The sequence below is a fragment of the Lycorma delicatula genome, chromosome 4 (genome assembly GCF_047948215.1).
Source record: "Lycorma delicatula isolate Av1 chromosome 4, ASM4794821v1, whole genome shotgun sequence".
NCBI lineage: Eukaryota > Metazoa > Arthropoda > Insecta > Hemiptera > Fulgoridae > Lycorma > Lycorma delicatula.
This window is the reverse complement of record NC_134458.1, coordinates 76,454,099-76,477,894: the sequence shown is the minus strand read 5'-3', so window position 1 is coordinate 76,477,894 and position 23,796 is coordinate 76,454,099. Positions and strand designations below refer to the sequence as shown.

Sequence of the window (23,796 nt, the reverse complement as noted above, 5' to 3'; positions counted from 1 at the left end):
TTTATATGTAACAGAGGTAGATACACAGTTTTAGGATTACACAATGGGTCATATTTCACATTTTTCTGTTCAGGAATGAGTGATTCATGTTTAGGCCATTCTTTTCTAATGAAATGGTTTTTTCTGTCCCTACTAACACACTTACACAAAAAAACAACAGTACTTTGTGTAATCAAGCTGCAGACCAAGAATAAGTGCAATTACCTTCAAATCACCATAAATATTCCATTCATACTCTGCACATTGAAGTTTTTCCAATATAAATTTAAAGTTTTCATATGTTTCTTACATACTAGTACAGTGAGCCACAGGTACTGATGGGAATTTATTGCCACTATGCAGAAGCACAGCTTTTAAACTAACTTTAGAGGAATCAATGAACAAGTGCCATTCTTTTGGGTTATGTTCATTACAAAGTTATTATCTTCATTAAGAGAAGAGATGTCATTACAAAACATTGAAACGTTGTGTCATCAGAATCTGTTTCTTTTTCTTCCTTACTACCATCAGACTCTGAGCTCTCTTCATCTAATGTCACATGTTCTGGAGGCTTTGGTACGGGCAATTCTTTACAGTGTGGAACTGGTCTCATTGCAGATTGCAAGTTAGGGTACACCACTATGTATGTATGTTTTGATTTTGACATAACCCCTTTAATGTTTGTTAAAAAGAAATAACAGTCAGAAGAATGATTTTGTGTTCCCTCCAAATCATAGGGATAGCAAATGGCATGTGGCGTGTGCCATTTTTCCATGCAGTGAGAAGCCTAGAACACAATAAACAACAGATATGTGAGTCCCAAGCCCTTGTTTGGTCCCCGACTTTACACCCAAAATAAAGTTCAAAACACTTCTTTACTAACGGAGTAAGGTTTCACTTTGGGGACTTGAGCATCACTTCACCACCACGTACATAACAAAAATTGTTAGGATGATTTAAACAAACTAGGCATTTTGTAACTAATGTCTAATTATAAGAAATAAAGTTGTACATATATAACACACAATAACTGAGACACACAAAGCACTAATAATGATATGTTTACTAGTTCACTACTATCTCACAACTGGCATCACTCTGATGAATGTGTGCTACACTAGATCATGTTTGTGCATGTCTATACACATCTGAACCTGCACAACAGTAGCAATGCTACCCTTTGAGTTAGCTCATTTGGTTCCATCATATTTACAATGCTCTAGGAGCTTTTAATTGACAGTAGATAAATGAACGAAAAAACGTTTTAAAATATTTAAAAAAATTAAATTAACAAATAAACTGTGCGTGATGGAGAAATTCCAAATACATATTTGAAAACAGGATAAAAAACTGCATTAAGTACATTTATTGCTACTTGTTGACCAGTGTAATTAATACTTATTTATACTTAATAATACTGATTAATACTTCTTTTTAATAAGTTTGATAATAATTTTTCATTTTTCGATAAACAGGTCATAAAAAACAGCTTCTTCCTTTTAACTCCTTTAATTGTTATTCTATAAGGCAAAATCACTTTTTTGTAATTTCAAAATAAAAATTATTTTAATTCAATGAAACTATTTTTTTTTTTTATTCTACCCATACATTCCAGTTCTAATTAATATTAGTTAATTTTTTTTTTTTTTTTATTTAAATAAAAGGAAATTATGTGTACTTCGACAGAATAAGATAGAAAAACACATTTTTTAATTTAAATGTGCCTAAGGTTTAAAATGGGAAAATGATTCAGAAATTTTCATATAATATATTTATCACTCTATTATTACATAAAACAGATTTTTCTATATGAAATGTGACATTAATCAACAGTTCAGTTGTTGATTAATTCTATACTAATTCAAAACTAAAGGGAACACTAAAAATTTATAAATTAATGACATTTTTAATTTTTTTTTTGTCTTCAGTCATTTGACTGGTTTGATGCTGCTCTCCAAGATTCCCTATCTAGTCCCAGTCATTTCATTTCGGTATATGTAAAACAATTTGTTTTACATATTCCAAAAGTTGCCTGCCTGCACAATTTTTCCCTTCTACCTTTCCCTCCAATATTAAGGCGACTATTCCAGGATGCCTTAATATGTGGCCTATAAGTCTGTCTCTTCTTTTATCTATATTTTTCCAAATGCTTCTTTCTTCATCGATTTACCACAACACCTCTTCATTTGTCACTTTATCCACCCATCTGATTTTTAACATTCTCCAATAGCACCGCATTTCAAAAACTTCTAATATTTTCTTCTCAGGTACTCCGATCGTCCAAGTTTCACTTCCATATAAAACTACACTCCAAACACATACTTTCAAAAATCTTTTCCTGACTTTCAAATTAATTTTTGATGTAAAGAAATTATATTTCTGACTGTAGGCTCGTTTCGCCTATGCTATTCAGCATTTTACATTGCTCCTTCTTCGTCCATCTTTAGTAATTCTACTTCCCAAATAACAAAATTCTTCTACTTCCATAATCTTTTCTCTTCCTACTTTTACATTCAGTGGTCCATCTTCGTTAGTTCTACTACATTTCATTACTTTCATTTTGTTCTTGTTTATTTTCATGCAGTAGTTTTTGTGTAGGACTTCATCCATGTCGTTCATTGTTCCTTCTAAATCTTTTATACTCTCAGCTAGAATTATTATATAATCAGCAAATCATAGCATCTTTATCTTTTCACCTTGTACTGTTACTCCAGATCTAAATTGTTCTTTAACATCATTAACTGCTAGTTCTACGTACAGATTAAAAAGTAACGGGGATAGGGAACATCCTTGTTGGACTCCCTTTCTTATTACGGCTTCTTTCTTACGTTCTTCAATTATTACTGTTGCTGTTTGGTTCCTGTAAATGTTAGCGATTGTTCTTCTTGAACCCTAAATTTTTTAAAATGCTGAACATTTTATTCCAGTCTATGTTATCAAATGCCTTTTCTAAGTCTATAAATGCCATGTATGATATTTTGTTTTTCTTTAATCTTCCTTCTACTATTAATCTGAGCGCTACAATAGCTTCCCTTGTCCCTATACTTTTCCTGAAACCAAACTGGTCTTCTTCTAACACTTCTTCCACTCTCCTCTCAATTCTTCTGTACAGAATTCTAGTTAAGATTTTTTATGCATGGCTAGTTAAGCTAATTGTTTATCTGCTCCTGCTTTCTTTGGTATCATGATTACAACACTCTTTTTGAAGTCTGATGGAACTTCCCCTTTTTCATAAATATTACACACCAGTTTGTATAATCTATCAATCGCTTCCTCACCTGCACTGCACAATAATTCTACAGGCATTCTGTCTATTCCAGGAGCCTTCCTGCCATTCAAATCTTTTAATGCTCTCTTAAATTCAGATCTCAGTATTGTTCCTTCCTCTATAACACCATTTTCTATTCATTTCCTTCGTATAACTCTTCAATATATTCCACCCACCTATCGACTTGCCTTTCGTATTATAAATCGGTGTACCAACTTTGATTAACACATTATTAGATTTTAATTTATGTACCCCAAAATTTTCCTTATCTTTCCTGTATGCTCTGTCTATTTTACCAATGTTCAATACACTTTCCACTTCTGAACATTTTTCTTTAATCCACTCTTCTTTCGCTAGTTTGCACTTCCTGTTTATAGTATTTCTTAATTGTCTATAGCTCCTTTTACTTTATTCATCACTAGCATTCTTATATTTTATATGTTCATCCATCATCTGCAATATATCGTCTGAAATCCAAGGTTTTCTACCAGTTCTCTTTGTTCCGCCTAAGTTTGCTTCTGCTGATTTAAGAATTTCCTTTTTAACATTCTCCCATTCTTCATCTACATTTTCTACCTTATCAATTTTAATTACAAGATTTTATTTAAACCCACGTTTTTCAAAAATTTCAATTCACTAGAAAAAATTATTAATAAACTATTTAAATTTTAATTTAAATAATAATTTAGTAGAAAACACATTTTCATATTAAAATTTATTTCAATTAGCTACACTGCTATAAAGATGTACAATAGTTGCACTAAACAACTTAAATGACAAAAAAAAACATTGTTTTTCAAGATGCCATTATTTTCAACCTCTAAGCATTAAATACAGTCAAATATAATTTCCTCCATAGAATTCTCTTTAACATTGAAGTATGCCAACTAGTGTTTCCAATGTTTTTGTTGGACATGAAACCTCAGCTGCAGTCTTGTTCATGCTTACATTCTTACCTTTCATTAATTTCTATATATTGCTTTTTCTAGAATGTCAACAATCAACATTGTCTTCTATGCTTGATTCAATAGCAGCAATTACATCGTCTTTCACACTAATAAAGGAAACAGTATGACAACAAGTTCATTTCAGCAAATATTTCATTACCCTTATCAAGCTTATTGAAGCCAGTTTTCCTTTAACAGTTAATGATAATTTCATTCCTGACATGCTTATATGCTTTTAAAATCATGTTGCTGACATCTAACCAATAAGAATTGGCACTACTTCATCAATTACTCTGCAAATCACTTTGAATTTTATCTGATTTGTGTTTTTTTTTAATATACTTAAAATGAAAGATGATTTGAATATATAAGATGAAACATTAAAGGATAATATAGAATTTCCAGTGTTTAATCTAAGGTAACATTGATTTCTGTCTTATAATATTGTCAGTATACCATTATAACTTCATTTATATTGTCTCTATATTTGCTAAAAACAACTGATAGTAAAAATGCTTATATTCATACATCATTATTACAGTAACATAATTTGATAAATATGAGTCAAAAGGAATTCAATATGAAGTTTCTTCTTTTATATGCTACTGAGGGAACTAAACTTTTCGATAGGGATGATTAGACACCTTTACAGTGAATGTAGAAGGGGTTCAATTGGGAACAGGAAATGTCAACAAAGATCAAATTGAAAGAATAAAAATATTTTTATTATAAACTAATGTATTTAATCAACCCAGAAATTACAGAAAAACCAGGTAATTCAGTTGCAAAACCTGAGAGAGGCAAAAATAAGATGTATTACTGTCTGGACCCATTATATTCTGTATTGTTTATGAGTTAAACAAGTTACAAGACAAAATCAGCACCAGCAAAAAATTGATCAGTAAAGGATACCAAAACTGTTTTATAGAATAAAAAGGAAGAGAAATAGTTAAATTAAGTTGATGATCTGATTAAACATTTTATTTGAACTATTTAAGTGAGCGATTTATACCAAGAACTGTAACTATATAGCTTCATTTAATGAATAAATAATAGTACAAAGCTACCTGCATTATACTTACCTTCCTAAAGTAAAGTTCACATAGCTGTACATACGATTTATTTCACGACCCTTAAAAGAATAATACTCTAACTTTTTCATCAAATCCTCATAAGAATCGCTATGTACTTTGATGAATTCTTCTAGCTCTTCAGAATGCTCCATAAATGTAACATGGGCAAACTTATATTCTGCAAATAAAAAGAAAATAAAACTAATATTTTTAAAGTCAATATTTTAAAGGAATGAAATGAAATACAACATTTTGCTCATGACTTTTTGGCAGCAAAAATGATTAAATGCTATTCATTCTTTAATAATAAATCAAACCAAATTTTTTAAATATAAATTTTTAAAGACTTATATCACATCACTTTGAGTGCTTTTGGCCTAGTTATATCTTCATTGCCTAGTTTTAAAGAAAAAATGATATCATTATACAGGGAGCGGCAGAAATAACTCCCCAGTTTGAAGGGCTAATAAAAAAATACATAATAGATTTTAGTCAAACTTTTATTATACCATAATAAGAATTATCATTGCCATTTATTGTATATCTAAATGATTAAAGTTTCAGTTACTTAAAAATAATATCATTTAAATGGCAACCGTCATTGTCTATACACAACTGAAGCCTCACTCAGAAATTGTGCATTACTCTCGTCGTCATCTCTTGTGGAATTTCCACGATTTCGTGTCGGATAGCAGCTTTGAGTTTGTCGGTTGTCCTCAGTTTGTTTTTGTAGACTTTACTCTTTAAGTAGCCCCATGAAAGAAGTCACAAGCAGCAAGATCGGGTGAACGAGCTGGCCACGGCATGTTACCTCGCAGTGAGATTAAACGCCCTGGAAACATTTGTCTTAGGACTTCCATAGATTGTCTTGCTGTGTGAGCGGTTGCACCATCCTGTTGATACCATACAACATGATTTCCAATTTCATTCGGTTTCGGCTTCAGGAAGTTGTTTAGCATGTGTACATAACGTTGAGATGTAACTGTAACTGTTTGCCCTTCCTCCTCAAAAAAATACAGGCCTATGATTCCAAAGTCTGCTACAGCACACCAAACTGTAACATGTTGGCTATGGAGAGGTCGCTCATGCAATTGTCTAGGATTATTTTTCTGCCCAATAACGAAAATTTTGCTTATTGATATTAACCTGATAAATGAAAATGCACTTCGTCAGATGAGAGTACGACTGCATTGTTTGGAACATTTTCAAGGATAGCGCGACAAGATGCAATACGACTGGCCCAATCACGTTCACTAAGTTCCTGCACAACCATTATTTTATAAGAAATTTATAGATTTTTTTTTGTTTGATATCGCTACATAAGCTTGAAGCTTGTGCATAGGACATGGAAATGGATTATTGTAGCATATGAAAAATGCCATGCCTGATTGAGATTCATTTAAATTCATTTTCTTTTCATTTAAATATTTTTATTTTTATATATAGAATTTATTACTTCGCTATGAAAAAGAAGTGACTGGATTTAGCTTAACATATAGGTGGCTCTATCGTGATAGTTGATTGTCTGAGAAATTATTTAAGAATTTCTGATTTGCCATTTGGTATATGATAAAAAAAACTAAAAATTTTAAATGAAGTGTTAATAGTTTTTCTTGAGGGGAATTAACCAGTGAGAAATCATCTTTGTAAAAGAATGAAAAGATCAGATATACATTATTATGGGATACAACTTAAATTTCTCTGTAGGAAAGCTGATATCATAAAAAGCTAATTGTCCATATTTGAAAGGGCTAATATACAACTTCAATATATAACACTATATTTTTCTTGCAGGTCAAATTTATAGTTTCAACCTTCAAAATTCATTCTTTATATAGTTACGTAATATTGAAGTAACTAACTGCGACAGCTGTTTGTCAACCACAACTTTTTCTCATGCATAAACTTATCAAATTGTGTGCATCTTTTGAAGCATTCAATCATCTTACAAAATCTTTTAAAAACCAAGGCACTACAAAAAAAATTTCTTCATGGATCAGTGATAAGAACTAAAATATTTTCTATGACTTTTTTAAATATATACATAAAAAAAAATGTTAGAGGAACTCTATTTTCAATGAATTTAATTTTTTCAAATGTACAGAACTAGACCACTTTCATTACAAATCTGACATTTATATTAAGACAATCCTAATGAGATACCTATCACTTTATTTTAAGTTTTGAAGTGGTGCAAGTGAACATTCTGTAATCAGTGTGAAGTTTATCACTAAATATTCTCATCATCCATAGCCTTCTACTGCAGTAACACCGAATATTGGTCAGAGGGTTAAGCTCATTCGTTCTCAAAGTGGGCAATAGCACCTCCTTGTGGGCGCTGGAGGTCTTCAGGGATGAGGTCGATAAAACTAGGGGCATTCAGGAGGTCTAGGAAGGTGATGGCTGATTAAAAAAAGGCAAAAATTATGCTTTCTTGATATTTCAAACTAAAACGTAAAGAAAAATGTAAGTTACAACTCAGAAATAGGATATGCCATGTTTAAAAACAATAATTGCAATGCTGTTTTTAAAAGCGCATCTTAAAAAACAGCAATTACAATTATTATTTTTAACAGATGGTAAGTTTACAAATTTTGGGGGCAGAAGAAAACTTTTGATTCTCAATATGGGCGGTGAGTGAAAAAGTTTGAAAATCAATGGTTTAGCTCATAGGGGGAGAAGTTTGGATTACCATCTTTGCATTAGCATAAGATATTTAAGTTTGCTGCAATACTACACATTTTATAGGTACAGAATTATTATGAAAGTAATCTATTAAGTGTTATAAAGTTTTAAAATCAAAGATCACATCTTTGATTTCTAGAACTTGGTTATAAGAGAGGAAAATCAAATCCTAAATCTTAAAAATATATGATGATTTATAACGTTATAAATTTTCTTGTATTACGTTCACAGAATTTTCATTCATTTTTTTTTTAGATTACATTAAGTAATAAACACATATTAGAGATTTAGCATGCTGATGATAATTTGTCATCCACAACAATTTCAATTAAAACTGTTGCTGCAAAATTTCCAATCCTTATAGGAATATATTTAACCTAAGGATTTAACCAAATTTTAACTTAAAGACACAAGATTGTTAGCTTAAAATAAAGCTGACTTTAAACCACAGTATATCACAAAAATATCATTTTGAATTTGAATTTTTTAGCTAAACAAATCAGCAATTTAAATATCATTATTTTACTAATTTATTGTATTATTTAAAATAATCTAATTTTGTTAAATTTCACTTTTGGTTTAAATTCTTGCTTCTTCATCTCATTATTATTATTTTTATTTTTTGTTTGAGATTTTAAGGCATCGATTACTGTGGTCATTAACCCCTTTCCACGTAAAAAAAGGATAAAAACGAGAGAAAATGTGTCTTTCCCCGTTAAATCACTAGCATTATAGTCAGTAGAATAGTTAAAAAAACAGATCATGCAAAAATAAAACTGTTAAAAGGTTATTAAAACCCCAAAAAAGAAACGCAAAATGACAAGGGTGTAAAGGTTCCTCGCCACTTAAAAACATAAACCATTTCTAACAGAACTATCAAAAGCACTTCACCATTATATAAAAATAAAAAAAAAAACACTTATATTAAAAAATTTTAAATACAAGCTGACAAGCGTGTAAAGAGCCCTTGCCACTTAAATAACACACAAACCACTTATATCAAAAGTTTTCAAAACATCTTCAACGTCACACAAAATTAAAAATTTGTCAAAAAACACATAAAAACAAGCTTGTTCTTATGTCCTATCACCTAGGTTTTCCCTTAGTCCATCCTTTTTTCTTCTCTTTTCCATCTTACTAAAGACCTTGATGTCAAATTCCAAGGTATCTGAGGCCTCAGAAATGGAATCATCTGATCCTCCACAGTAAAGCACAGAGGATGCTTTGCTATCGACATCGGACGATACCAGCTCAGATGCTGTGGTCAATAATGCAACAGAGTTGAGACTCGATGCAACTCCCTGCTAACACTTTTGGGGCGGCTAAAATTCTCACCCTCACACATAAAGGCCTGCATGCTTTTGGGGGCATTATTTTTGTTTTTCCTAAATTTTCTTTTTTTCTTTTCAATCATAATTGCCAGCACATAAGTGCTATCTCCGCAATCATATCCTTCACTTGAAAGAAGTTGTAGGAGTTGACGCAGCCTGTGCATACAACATTATTTTTGGTGATCTATTTTTTAAGATTCTCTTCGCTTCAAAGTAACTCAACTTTTGAATTGTTTTAACCTCTTGGGTTACTACCTCCTCATTATACATTGGACAGTTTCTTGGTCTTGCTGAATGTTCCCGTGACAATTGATGCAGACAGGTGGATCCCTGCACTGGTCATCAGGATGAAGCGGTTCACCAAAAAACACAGATCTGCATCCTTGTGCAACGTGCTACTGTGTGTCCAAATCTTTGGCATCCAAAGCATCACAGTGGAGTCGGGATGAATGGACAGACATTAATTTGTGAAAGACAGCCTTTAAATTTTCTGGGCTCTTTGGCTTGTTGAATATCAATCCATGCGACGCGGAGTAGAACTTCACTACATTGGGTGTTGAATCACTAACACGATGTAACTCCTTGTTCATTCAGTTCCTTGACGATTTTCTCTTCGGTGAATTTCAGAAATTTCCTGTTCACAACTACATCCTTCGACATATTTAGAGTAGAGTAAAATGTGGTGAAACCTCAATATCTACATTTCAGTTTTCTTCATGTTCAGCAGCTGTGACGATTGTATATCATTGACGGCTTCAATTAACAATCCTCTAGCAGCTTACGTGATGTCTCTAGCTATTACAAAAGGACTTATCTTGCTAAAATCTCCTTCATTCCTTTTGATGACCAAATATTTTGGTATCCTTGCATTGCCCTTCAGTCGAAACTTAGTTTAATTCATTTTCTCAGTGTTTAAGAACTCAACATTCTTCCTCCTCTTCGCCTGCAAAGACAGAGACTCTTCAAGATGAGGGTTTTTATGTGGACCTTCTGTCACGAAAGTTGTAAATGTTGAAGTCTCCATAAGCTACATTTTCGCCAGTCAATATGTCGCAAGTTTTGGGTGAAGAGATCCTGGATAACAAGGGATCACAAGGTTGGGTGTGTCACGGATGATTGACCCTTCCTGGGTTCCCCCAGTCAGCCGCCTCCCACAAATTCAATCCGGCTGGGAAATCAGGTAATACCTGACCCTCTATACCGACATCCCAGGGCTCCCATGTAACAGGAAGGGCTCCGATACTCCTATCCATCAGACAATCCCTCCCAAGTGCCGAAGTGACTGATTCACACTGTGCAGCGCAAGACTTTGGCATAGCAAGCTCACAGCAGCCCACCCTCAACTCGGCTCCACAACCGGGAAGAGGGATGAGCACTCCCCATTCGCACATGCCCAGCATTGGCGAAACAGACCACGATCATGTCCCCCGCCCCCACTGCAAACAGCAAAACCAAGAAGCACGATTGCAACTAGATCGGACAGCTTGGGACCACTAATCCAGTACTCCACAGGGAGCTCCAGAGCAGAATCACTGCCCTGTTGGCTGACATGAACGATGAGTACTGAAGTACCATGTTGTTGCCCGCCCCGGATGTGTGCGTAGATGTTATTGCACAGATGTGGGGGGGTTGGGTTTGTCCAGGCATATTTATTATTTATTTGTTTTGTTAATATATTTACTTATTTATTAAGCATTCTACAAATACTTAATAATAAAGAATAGGAATTTTTATTGCAATTCAAGTGTCCTATTGTCTACTATTTTTATGGTGTATCATAAGGGAATATATATAGTTTAACAAAAATTTTTCATATAAAAAGCCTGAAAATAAGTAATAGCAATGAATTTAGTAAATTAGGCCAGATTAATAATGTTATTTCATTGATTAATATCATTTATAAAACACTTCTGACATACTTTAGAACAGAACACAACTCGAATTTTGTTTTTATCAGCTTAATCTCTTATTTTGGCAAAATAATTACAAAATTAATTTTTTAGAAAACTATGACTTCAGTAATATTTTTTGAAGTACCAACAACCACAAACTGCTGACAGTGATTACTGAATGAAGACTGCTTCTTCGTTCCATGGTACAAATTAGAAGGGATCTCTACTTTACAAATTGAAAAAAATTATTAAATACCTACCGAGTAGAGACACATATTTCAGTACATCATCATAATATTTCTTTAATGTCTGCTCCAATAATCCATGACACTTGCGATGAATAGAGGTGTCTTGTCTTACTGCAATATATATCTGTTTTCCATATCCTACAATTGGTCTTGCAACTTCTGGATAATCTCTCTTCAGTATTGTCTCAGGAGTTGGCAACTGCTGTCCAATATTATAAATCTAAAATAAAAAACATGTTAATTTTTACTAGTCACTTATTTCAGTATTGTTCTAATGTAAGAGAAATATACCAGCTATTGATTTAAAACAATAAAAAATGTTACTTTATTGAAATAATTTGTCTTGCTTACTGGAGCTTTGATGATACATTCCACAAAATTATGAGTATATCTATCCAGTGTATAACCACTGTGTAACCACCATAGAGAAATGAGTGTTTCGTGAAGTCCATGGCAAGGGCCCCCATCAGCTCATACTAAGGAAACACCAGTTTCACTGATCCTCACCATGGGACCTATTGAAATCTGATCTAAAGTAGGAAAAGGGTGAAGGAGAAGGAAAAGGGTAGATAGTGAGGAAAAATGTTCCCACTACAGAAGAACTGCAGTATAGAGGAACAACCCACCCAGAGAACAGCTCAAGGCCCTTTCTCCAAGCTCCCATCCTGCCCACAATCACTCAAAAGATAAGGATGATTCTTCAGGAGACGTACCCACCACAGGAACAGCACATTAGTTTTTGCCTTGACCAACAAAAAAAAGCAAAAATTGCTTTTCTTTGAGAAATTAAACAAGGAAGTCAATTAAGAATAGCCTTATAATTTTAAAAGAAACTAACTCCTGAATTTTGTGACATGTGGAAGAATCCACAATTGCCAATTCAACTGACATTCAACAAGCCTTCTCTGAGATTTATCAGGGAAGGATATCCTCAGAATCTTCAGATTTTAAGGATACAGATAACCCTGGCTATCTGTATATAAAGGTATATTAATGAATATTTTTATTGCACTGTATCATAACATATTATATGTAAAATTATAAATCAACTATTTGTACTTACTGCTAGTTTTGAAAACTTTTTTCTCTACACAAGTGCTTTTGTAGTATGCTCTACTATTTTTAATTTGTGACTAAAGAAAGAATTTTCTATATGTAAGAAAAAATTTTTCAACTTAGTCTGTTCAGCTGTAAAAAATTTCCTTTCGGCATGCCGGAAGATTTTATACATAGATATAGGTATAAAGATATTTATACAAAGTTTATCGCAGTTCTACAGTAAAACATTGGTTGTAAGGAGGCCACTAAAGAAAAAATACAGGCTTTTGAAGCGTTTTATATGCTTGAGTTAAAAATTAAGTTGTTGAATTGATTTCGAATTGTGGAATTTTAAGAGAAAATGGAAAAGATTTATCTTAGATTCTTGCAATTAGAAGAACTAGGTTAGTGGAGCATCTTTTTAAGACAACCAGAGTTGATGTACTCTTATTTTGAAATAAAAAAATTATAGTAGGTAAGAAATTTAAGAAAGTTCATAGATTAAAAGGTTTAGAAGGGGAGACAAATTGATTTCAAAATAACGGTTCAAGGCCCAGAAGTATGGTTAAAAATCACTACATATTATGATTATAAATATTACGAATTAAAACAATCCCTATCGGCACGCATGAAGGTGCAGGAAGATTTCACTGGTGCTAAGTAGGAGATAAAAAATATTTCCATCTTAAAGTTAAGAAAAACTTCAAATTTACTCAATACAACAATGGTTGCATGTGAAAAAAGCTTCACATGTTTAGCATATGATAATTCTTCTTACAATTCCAGCAATATTTTGGTCATCCCTTGCCGTAAGAGTGGGTCATATCAAAAATTGTTACAGACAAATGTTTTAGGTAATGTTTAGAGGACTAACAACCACTTTAAACTGATTCGATATAATGCCTATTAAGGGAGAAATGATTTTTTTATCTTCGAAACCCCATTTTTTCCACTCCCTGGGTAAATGGTTGGTGATATCAAAAAACTTTACTTGGGTAAGTTTTAGGCCTTTATCCAAAGAATAGTAAAAACTTTAAATGAATTCAATATTTTATTTAATAAGAAAGTTATAGCAATTTTAAAAAAATAAAAAAAATCATTTCCACCCCTATGGTCTGATTTTGCCCATTAATGAACTCGACTGAGATTTTGGGTCGTTATATTTAAGTATCAATTTGAAAGTGATCAGCGCAAAATTACGACAATTATCAATGTGAAGATATGTCTAAATTTTCTGGAAGTCAAATCATGGTACCCATTACAACAGGATCTTTCTTATGAAATCTATCTAAAAAATTGGCTGTTTAGCCAGTTTAGTTATTTTATAATAGGTTGAGGTATGGTGTAAGAGTTTTTAAAGTAAATATTACGACAGACTGACTTCTAATGAAACTCAACAAAGTAATAATCTATTATGCAACGAACCTATAATGATGGCCATTAATGCACGAGTGCGAAATAAGTTACAACACGAGCCTTGATGAGTGTCGCAAACTTTGCAAGAGTGTATTAATGGCCATTATAGAGAGTATACTTTTTCTATGGTTGGGAAAATACTGGGATTATTAATTTAAACCAATGAGAAGAAATCAAATAGAAATTTTTTTTTTTTTTTTAATTATCTTATTGTTTCCTACAATGTTAATAAAAAAATAAAATCTTACCTCCTCTAAAATCCCATGACACTTTGCAAAGAATTCCTTTCTTTCCGGGTGTAATATGTAATGATGAGCTGTATCTTGTATTCCATCATGTTCAGGAACTTGTTTAAACATTGCTTCAAATTCAATTTGAGGGGTGAGTTTTGGATCACTTAATGTCTTAACAAAATCTTCCATATTCTTTGCAACAGCAATTGATATCTAAAAATAAAAGCAGTATGTAAGTAACATGCATTCAGATGGTAACATAAATAGAAAAACGGGTGAAGGCTTTGGTTAGGAATTTGACTGATATTTTTTTTTCCTAAGTGGGCATGTAGCATGTAAACATGGACATAAAATAGCAATTTGTTAAACTATGCTTAGAATAAATTTATTTTGTAAACAATCTGTTACAAGGTAAACTTTGAATGTGTGTCTCCATTTTGAATTTTGAACACTGCATATTGTTCTCTTCCACCAGGCAACTGTTACGTTGGTTTTTCCAATGTATCACTGACAATATTTATCCAAGAACAATTCAGTGCAATGCGCTGGACTCATCTCCTGTCTTCATCTCCTGAAACAAGGATTTTAAGAAGGCTGATTTTTATCTAGCAACTTTTGGACCGAATTTCATCTTTAGTCTGCCTCTATTTATCACCCAGTAATAGCATGCTTTTTTATTTCAACAATTTTTAATTTATAATTATTTTATCTTTTTTATATCTTTTACATTTACTGGTGAAAATAATAATATTACTGAACAAATCGTCATATTCAGAATCAATGTGTTATTTTTGTAATATCAAATAAATAAAATAATAATAATAATTTTTGCACAATTTTTTGTCTGAAAATAATCAATTTTTCTACATAACTACTACATTTTCAAAATTCATAACACTAACTCATGAAGGGCAATAAAAAATCTGCATAAATATACAGTGGTGTATGTACTGTTTTGTTCACTTACACTGTTTAGCTTTTCTGATATAAATCTTCGTAAAATTGAATAAAATTCATAACTTGTAAATTTCTAAACATTTAAAAGCATGTATGATAGTAGATTTCTCCAGCAAATAATTTTAAACAACAAAACATAATGTTTTATATTGGCAGAAATGACAGCAGTTCATGAATATTAGTTTCTTCTCTTTCCGAACATGCTGTTTGTGTATCATTTCAAGATGGCTGACAAAGGAAGACTGACTGTTGAACAGTGCATAAAGACTGTATTGTTTTTTAATGAAATGAAAAGTGTGGTGCTTACACAAAGATGATTTCATGCACATTTTAAAACTTGGTGGTCGCCCTCATTTAAAACAATACACAGACTTTACAAAAAATTTAATAGTGATGGTACAGTATTTGAAAATAAGTACGAACAGCCTGCCAATGTTTGTTCTCCACAGAATGTTGAAGCTGTCAGAGCAGCATTGCTGAGGAGCCCAGGGAATTCAACAAGAAAAGCACCAGCGCAGCTTGGGATTTCTAGGCGACCTGTGCAGAAAATTTTTAAAACTGATTTGCATTTGTATCCACATAAAATAACAGTGTTGCCTAAATTAATGATTGAAACAGCCATCAAAGAATGGTATTTGCTGAATGGGCTGTGAACCAAGACATATTGTTGAACAATGTTTGGTTTTCAGATGCGGCACATTTTCACCTAGATATGTTGTTAATAAACAAAATGCTTGTTTATGGACTTTCAAAAATCTACACGAGCTTCATGAAAAGGTGCATCACGCTCCACGGTATGGGCTGCTACCTCAAGTCATGAGGTAATAGGGTCATTCTTCCTTGAACAGATAGTAAACAGTGAATGTTACCTAAACATGCTGGGTAATAATTTTGTTCCTCAACTACTTACAAAAGAGTATCAATTAGAAATTGAGTGTTTCATACAGGGTAAACCCAGACCACACACAGCTGATGTTTTAGACTTTCTGCATGAAACCTTTAATGCAATGTCATTTCAAACCAATTTTCTAATTGTTTTGCAAGTTGACAGAACAAGCACTGAGCAGTCCTCATTTGAATCCGTGTGATTATTTTCTTTGGGGATCTCTAAAGGAAAAGATTTTCCCTAAACATCAACATACAGTGATGGAACTGCGAGTGCTGATCATTGAGGCATACAACAAGATAACCAAGGATATGTGTTGTAGAGTTATTAGCAACACTGGAGTTTACGAGGGTTATTTTTTTCAAGGTGCGAAATAAAAACCCGCGCACAAACATCGGATGAACCTTTGCGCATATGTGTTGCGCAGCGTCTCTAGTATGGTCTTCAATCACGCCACGTCACTTCATTTAGTTCTGAACACGCAGCTAGCATGTAAACATGTCTACAACAATAGAATCCATACAAAGTAAAGTGCGTACGGTAATTCGATTTCTTCAGGCTGAGGGGTGTAATGCAGCTGAAATTCATCGACAAATAAGTAATGTGTATGGTGAAACTTCAATGAGTGACAGCAAAGTGCGACAATGGTGCAGGAACTTTAAAGCAGGACGTACAGATGTTCATGATGCAGGCGGTCAGGGAAGGAAGCGAGTGTCAACCGATGATCTCGTTGAGCGAGTGGATAAGGCAATTTGATAAAATTGTCGGTTCACAATTTCTGTATTAAGTGATTCGTTTCCTGAAATTTCAAGGTCAGCTCTCTACACCATTGCGAGTGGGAGACTTCAGTACCGCAAACTGTGTGCGACATGGGTTCCCAAGATGCTGTCCGACCATCACAAAACAATGAGAATGGACGCCTCCCTAAAGGTTCTTCAGCGCTACCACAATGAAGGAGAAGATCTTTTGAACAAAATTGTCACAGGGGACGAGACATGGGTCCATTTCGAAACTGAAGAAACAAAAGAACAATCCGAACAGTGGATGCATTCTCATTCTCCCAGTAAACCAAAGAAGTTCAAGCGAACCTTCTCCAGCAGAAAGTGTACGGCTACTGTGTTCTGGGACTGGAATGTAGTTCTCTTGGTGGAATTCATGGAACGTGGTACGACCATCAGTGCAGCTAAACTGCATGACTCTTCAACGTCTACGAACGGCAATTCAGAATAAGCGGAGAGGAATGTTGTCATCAGGCATTGTCTTTCTCCATGACAATGCTCGGTCGCACACTGCAAGTGTAGCAAAGAAGCTCCTGCAGCATTTTCGTTGGGAAGTGTTTGATCATCCACCATACAGCCCGGACTTGGCTCCATCCGATTTTCACCTCTTTGCTCACATGAAACGCTGGCTAGGAGGACAACATTTTGGCACAGACATCGAGCTGCAGACCAGCGTAGAAACATGGCTGAAAACAAAGGCGGCTCTGTTCTATGACGAGGGTATTGGAAAGTTGGTACCATGCTACGACAAATGTCTAAATCGGAGTGGCGACTATGTAGAGAAATAGCGTAACTATGTAAGTACTTGTTACGAATAAAAAATTTTTTATTTTCACTGTGGTTTTAATTTCGTGACCGATCGGACCTTGAAAAAATAACCCTCGTATATTGAAGAAGTTGCTAGATGTGATGGTAGTCATATTGAATATGTGATAAGCAGAACATAATCTCCAGTTATATACGAGGGTAAGTCAATTATTATCCGCAATTTAGTTATATTTTTGTTTATGTTGGTAGTACTGTCCTGTTGCGTAGATGATGCATGCGTGGTTTAATTGTTGTTATGTCTGTGCAAATTTGATGCTGTTAGGTTAGTTCCATTATCGCTACCCTGCCATTAATCATGGCTGCTCTGCTTTCTGTTTGCACCAAAGAAGAGCAACATTCAGTAATCTGTTTTTTGTGGTCAGAAGGTGTATCAGGGGCCGAAATTCATCGAAGACTTTCGGTACAATATGGGAACAGTGTGTTTCCGCAACAGAGTGTCTACAAATGGATTGAAAAAACCAAAAATGGTCGCACAAGTGTTACGCACGACAAAGGAGCCGAACGACCATTTACCGCCACAAATAAGGAAAACATTGAGCATGCACGAGACATGGTTTTCTTAGACAGATGAGTAAATATCGATGAAGTGGCACATTGTCTGCAAATTAGTCACGGTTCTGCCTACGAAATCATCCACAACAGACATGGGTTTCATAAAGTCTGTGAAAGATGGATCCCAAAACAACTCACACAGTTGCATAAACAAATGCGCTTGGACATCTAACAAAAACATTTGGATCGCTATGGTAATGAACGGGACATCTTCTTAGACAGAATCATCACTGGTGACGAAACATGGATCCATCATTATGAGCCGACTAAACGGTAGAGTATGGAATGGAAACATCCAAATTCGCCCTGCAAAAAAAAAAGTTCAAGACCCAACCATCCGCAGGAAAACTGATGCTTACGGGTTTTTGGGACTCACAAGGCCCAGTACTGGAACATTATGTGGAAAGCGGCACAACAATAAACAGTGCGTGTTACAGTGAGATGCTTACTGCCAAGCTGAAGACTGCAATTCGAAGCAAATGCTGAGGACTGCCATCAAAAGGTTTTGTGTTGTTGCACAACAATGCCCGTCCATATACTGCTGCCCACACTGCTGAAACGCTTCAGAAACTCAACTTTGAAATACTGGCTGATCCTCCGTATAGTCCTGATCTTGCCCCTTCTGACTACCACCTGTTTGGTTTACTCAAAGAGGCATTAAGGGGCCGTCGATTTACCTCGGACGAAACAGTGAAATAAGCGGTTCATTCCTGGCTTTCAGCTCAACCGAAAACCTTCTTTTATGAGGGTATCAGGAAGCTTGTGTAACGATGGACCAAGTGCGTTGAAATACAAGGGGACAATTTTGAAAAATGAAGTACATGTAAGTTTCCTATTTTATTGCAATAAAATTTATAACTACATTGCAGATAATAATTGACATACCCTCGTAGTAAATACATTGTATTTTATTTTCCTGTATTGTGATTCAAATAAATATTTTTTAATAAAACCAAATGCTACATCATTTCATGTATCACTCTATAGTTATCATCATATCTACCTAAAGTCATACATTCTTGATTTATTCTTCTTTAATCAAGGGTTTAGCTCTAAGCCCATTCCAATAACCACCTTGCTAGAAGTCTGCCTCACTAGCAGACTAATTGCCTGTATACCATACTCTAATTGTTATACCAATATATTCTAATTGCTTGTACACCATAGTCTAATTACAGGCAATCTCTATAAATGTTTACACCACTTTCTCATACAATCTCTCAAAATTCTGTTTAAACTTTCAGATCTAAATTTGCCTACACTCACATATTTCATTACACATTCTAGTCTTGTGTAACCCTCTTTTACCTCAAGAACTCCATTTCTGAACTTTGTATAGCATTTTTTAAAAAATATATTTCAGTTTCACTCTCATACGTCAGTAGAAGAATTGCCATTGCTTTATAAAGTATCATTATTCTTTACAATTGCTTAATTTACTTTAAAGTTTCCAAGCGATTGTAGCACATATCCACTGCAATTTATTCTCCATGTCTGTCAACCATGTTTTCCAAATAACTAATTACTAACAAGTAATTAAAAAATCAAAAATGTTTATTGTTATAAATATAATATTTTAAATTTGTAAAATTTTATATTTGTACAAATACAAATATTTGTATTTGTAATATTTTTAATATGTAAATTTTCTCCAAAATGTCATCTACACTAATCATACAGATTGACTGCATTAATCAAAATAATATGACTAATTTTATTTTTATTTATTTAATATGATATAAGAGCATTCCCAGGTATTAATTACAATTATACTTATAAGACAAATTAAATACCAAAGTGTAATAAAACTGAATGCACTTACTTTTGATGAAATTATCACACATACACACTGCAAGAGTCTCCCTAATTTGTCTGTATCTATTGAGCCAAAAACATTACGCTTGGATAGTAACTCAAGTATTCTTCCATACCATGTTTTGGTTATAATATTATCTGCTTTTTTTACTTCGCCTTCAATAATTTCAAATAGATCTTTAGCATTCCATATCTCTTTCATCTTTCTGCAGTAATTTTGAATAAAATAACAATTGTAGATGGTTATAAAAAATTCAATATAATCAGAATGCTATATCTAAATTCTATGAATGACGCTTACTAAAAATAAAGTTTATAAATAAAACTTAATTAATGAGAATAAAAACTAAAATATTAAACCTGATATAATTTTTTAAAACTTTCTTAAATAATTTTTTTTTTAAAGTGGGGATTTATTAAGGTACAATAGAAAGCAAGACAAAAAATGTAAAACTTGAACATTCTGATTAAGATATTTATTAGAGAAAAAATAAACAATAATACTTAAATATAAATTAAACATGATTAACAAACAAAACTCCTTAATTTGATGAAAAAGCACAAGTTTTACAAATTTGGGGTTGCCTAATATGAAGTTGATTCAGTATGATTAAAATGTGTAACTAATTTCTTCTAACAAGTGTAATTAGACTTTCTAGCAAACCCAGCAATGCTTAACTTAATTATAATATTGACAGCAATGGTGCAACATTTTCTTTTGTGCATGATGAATTTCAATATTTTATTGCTTGAAATTTAATTATTTATTATATAATATTTATTCTTATTTTCTGAAACACTGATTATTAACTATTATATATCTAATTTGATACATATATATCTTTTTAAAATAGACAGCTATATTGTTTTACAATTGTTATATTATCTACGAGTATAATGTGTACTATTATTATTGTAATTATTAAAATAGTAATAAGTTGCAATTTATTAATCATCAATTCAACTAAATAAAAAATAATGTCAATAAAACACACTGATCTTACATAATGAATTATATTGTGATAATTTTAGTAATCTGCAATGTCTAACAATGATTAAAATGTAAATAAATATAAGCACACACCAAAAATGACTACACCACTCTTTTTAAGACTATCTCTCTCTTTCACAATGTAAACAAAAACAGTATTGCCACCACATCTGAATAAACATTAGTAACTTTTGTTTGATGTAAATAAATAAACTCATTTACAAAAAAAGACTACACCACTCTTTTTAAGACTATCTCTCTCCCACAATATAAACAAAACCAGTGATGCCACCTCATCTGAATAAACATTATTAAATCACTGTTTAGGTTTTAATTGTAAAAAGGATTACAAATTCTATTTGTTCATGCTGTCTGTAGAACCACGCAACACAGTTAATGAGCTGCCTCTCAGTAAAGTTTCTTTGTTAGATAATGAAGTGAGCACAAGCGAAACTGATGAATCAACTTGATATGTAATATTGAACCTGAACATGGTGCTGTTTGCTCAACCTTATTCTGGTTTTAACTTCTTTTTTAAGATCTTTGAATTTAGTTTGAAACACGGTTTGAAATGGATTTTTCTTGTACAATACGTAGGTTTTGTCCCTTTCTTTAACTAATAAATGTATTTCATTGAATACATACCAACTATAAAGCTCAAATGACACTTTTTATAAGGTCTTCTATGGCATCTTCATATAAACATTTTCAGTAGTAGTTATTTCTAAGTAATTAGTTACCATGAGACTGTTTGTAGTGTAATTACACTGATAAATAAAAAAAAATTTTTAATGTTTCTCCAAGTGTGATACCATTTCTTGAATTGCTTTTTTGCATACATTACAGATCTGTAACTACAATTTTTCTATCACCCTTAGTTTGAAATAAATTACGCTTCAAAAAGGGAAAATATAGTTAAAGTGTGTAAAATTTATAATTTTGCATGGCTATACCTGTGTTAGAATGATTTCGCTGATGCTTTTCTTTTATAAATAGCCTCAGGCACATACTGAATTAATGTCCAACACTAATCACCTAGCATGTTAGTATTCCACTTCCCTTTATAGCGGCTTTCCATCACCAAAATGTCTTGATGGAAACGTTCACTGTGTCCGTCACTTACATCTCCAAGGTTGTTCGGGAAAAAATCCAGATGTGAGTAGAAGAAATGTATTTTCAAAGACATATTACAGCCCGTAGCTCTGTTTGAAGTAAGAAGTTGATTAAAAATATTGTGGTAATTGTTAGATTTTTATTTGCCGAGAAAATTTTTGCAAACGTCTTTAAATGAAGCCTAAGCTGCACTTTCTACATTATTTAACATCGACTTAAATACATCAACTTTGACCAAATCTCTTATTTGAGGACCAAAAAATATTCCTTCGCTTACATTCAAAAATTTCTGCCTGATGTACAAAAATCTAGGACTATCCTTCTTCATTACTTTTACAAAATTTTTCATTAGTCCTAGCTTGATACGGTGGGGGTAAAAATATTTTTTTGGATTCAACTAAGGGCTCATGAATAACATTTTTCCCATTTGGAGTTAAGTTGTCTCGTTTTTTCCACTTTTTGGTAACATAATGTTTATCCCTAGCTCAGCTGTCCCATTCACAAAGAAAGCACACGTACTTAGTATAGCCTAACTGCATCTCTAAAAAAATAGCTATAACTTTCAAATTACCAAATATGTTCCAGCTATGTTTTTTATAATTTATTTTTTCAAGAACGTCTCTCATCACATTGCATGTCTCTTTGAAATTAATACCATAAGCAATTGGTACTGAAGGATATTTGCTACCATTGTGTAGTAGCACCACTTTTAAACTATACTTGGACGAATCTATGAAAAGGCGTCAGTCCTCAGGTTTATGAACTTCTCCTAAGTGCATCGTAAGCTCATCAATATTTGTGCAATAAACCAAATTATTTTCATCAATAAAGTACTGAGAAAGTTCTTTTTGTCAGCTTCGAAAGCCCAGAATTTTTGTATTTTTTTAAAGTAAATTCCAACGTTGCAGTATTGATCCTAACAGTTCAGCTTGATTTTTTGATAAACTTAAATCCCTAACCAAGTCATTTCATTCACCTTATGATATAAGATGTGGCTTATTGGAAGATAATTCAAAATCAAAATCATTGTTGTCTTCTTCAGTACTCCCTGATTCTTCATCGCAGCTTTTGAAACATTCATTCACAGGTGGCTCAGGAACTGGAATAATTCCACTGTGAGGTACAGGTCTGTCTGATTGCATATTGCAATGAAGAATATTTTACAGTATGTTTAGATTTTTTAGAAATGCCAGATACACTTGTTAAACAAAAGTAACAATCCTTTAATTAAAATTTAAAACTTTTTCAAAAATGGTAGGTGATAGAAAGATTCTGAGTTCATATTCGTTTTCAGCATCAAAAAATAGATTAAAATTATGTATCTCAAGTTACGAAACAAAAATTGTATTTATCAGTGTTATTATTAATAATAAATTACGGATTTAAAATAGCCTGTTTATTTTAAATTTACCTGTATTTTCTATAATCCACTAAAACCTTATTTAAAGTTTTACCAAGTGTTTTTTGCACACTCAAAGGAAATTTATGGTAGATAAGAAGCTGCTTGTTCATATACTCTTGTAGTAAAAGATAGTCTACACGTTTTACTAGTTTTCCACTAAAACTGAAAATAATTTTACAAAAAATTAATCAAAGATGAATAAACATTTAAATAGTTAAAGTTAATACAACATCACGTTAAAAAATATACTACTTCCTTCATTCGACAAAAAATATTATTTGTCTGAATGCATAGCTATAAAGTATTTCAACATAGAACAAACTTCATTGTATTCATTTTTCCTAAAAATGTACAAATTCTTTG

At 32.7% G+C, this 23,796-nt stretch overlaps 1 protein-coding gene across 1 annotated transcript in view; it reads right to left on the bottom strand.

Annotated features, from left to right (window-relative positions):
• The window catches only part of LOC142322649 (uncharacterized), a 212,341-nt gene that overhangs the window by 148,701 nt on the left and 39,844 nt on the right, over positions 1–23,796 (bottom strand). The window contains exons 10-14 of the mRNA XM_075361728.1: positions 23,443–23,595; positions 19,935–20,133; positions 14,126–14,323; positions 11,436–11,643; positions 5,277–5,445 (exon numbers count right to left, since the gene is read on the bottom strand). Coding sequence (XP_075217843.1) covers positions 5,277–5,445; positions 11,436–11,643; positions 14,126–14,323; positions 19,935–20,133; positions 23,443–23,595 — 927 coding nt within the window. The remainder of the gene's footprint in view (positions 1–5,276; positions 5,446–11,435; positions 11,644–14,125; positions 14,324–19,934; positions 20,134–23,442; positions 23,596–23,796) is intronic.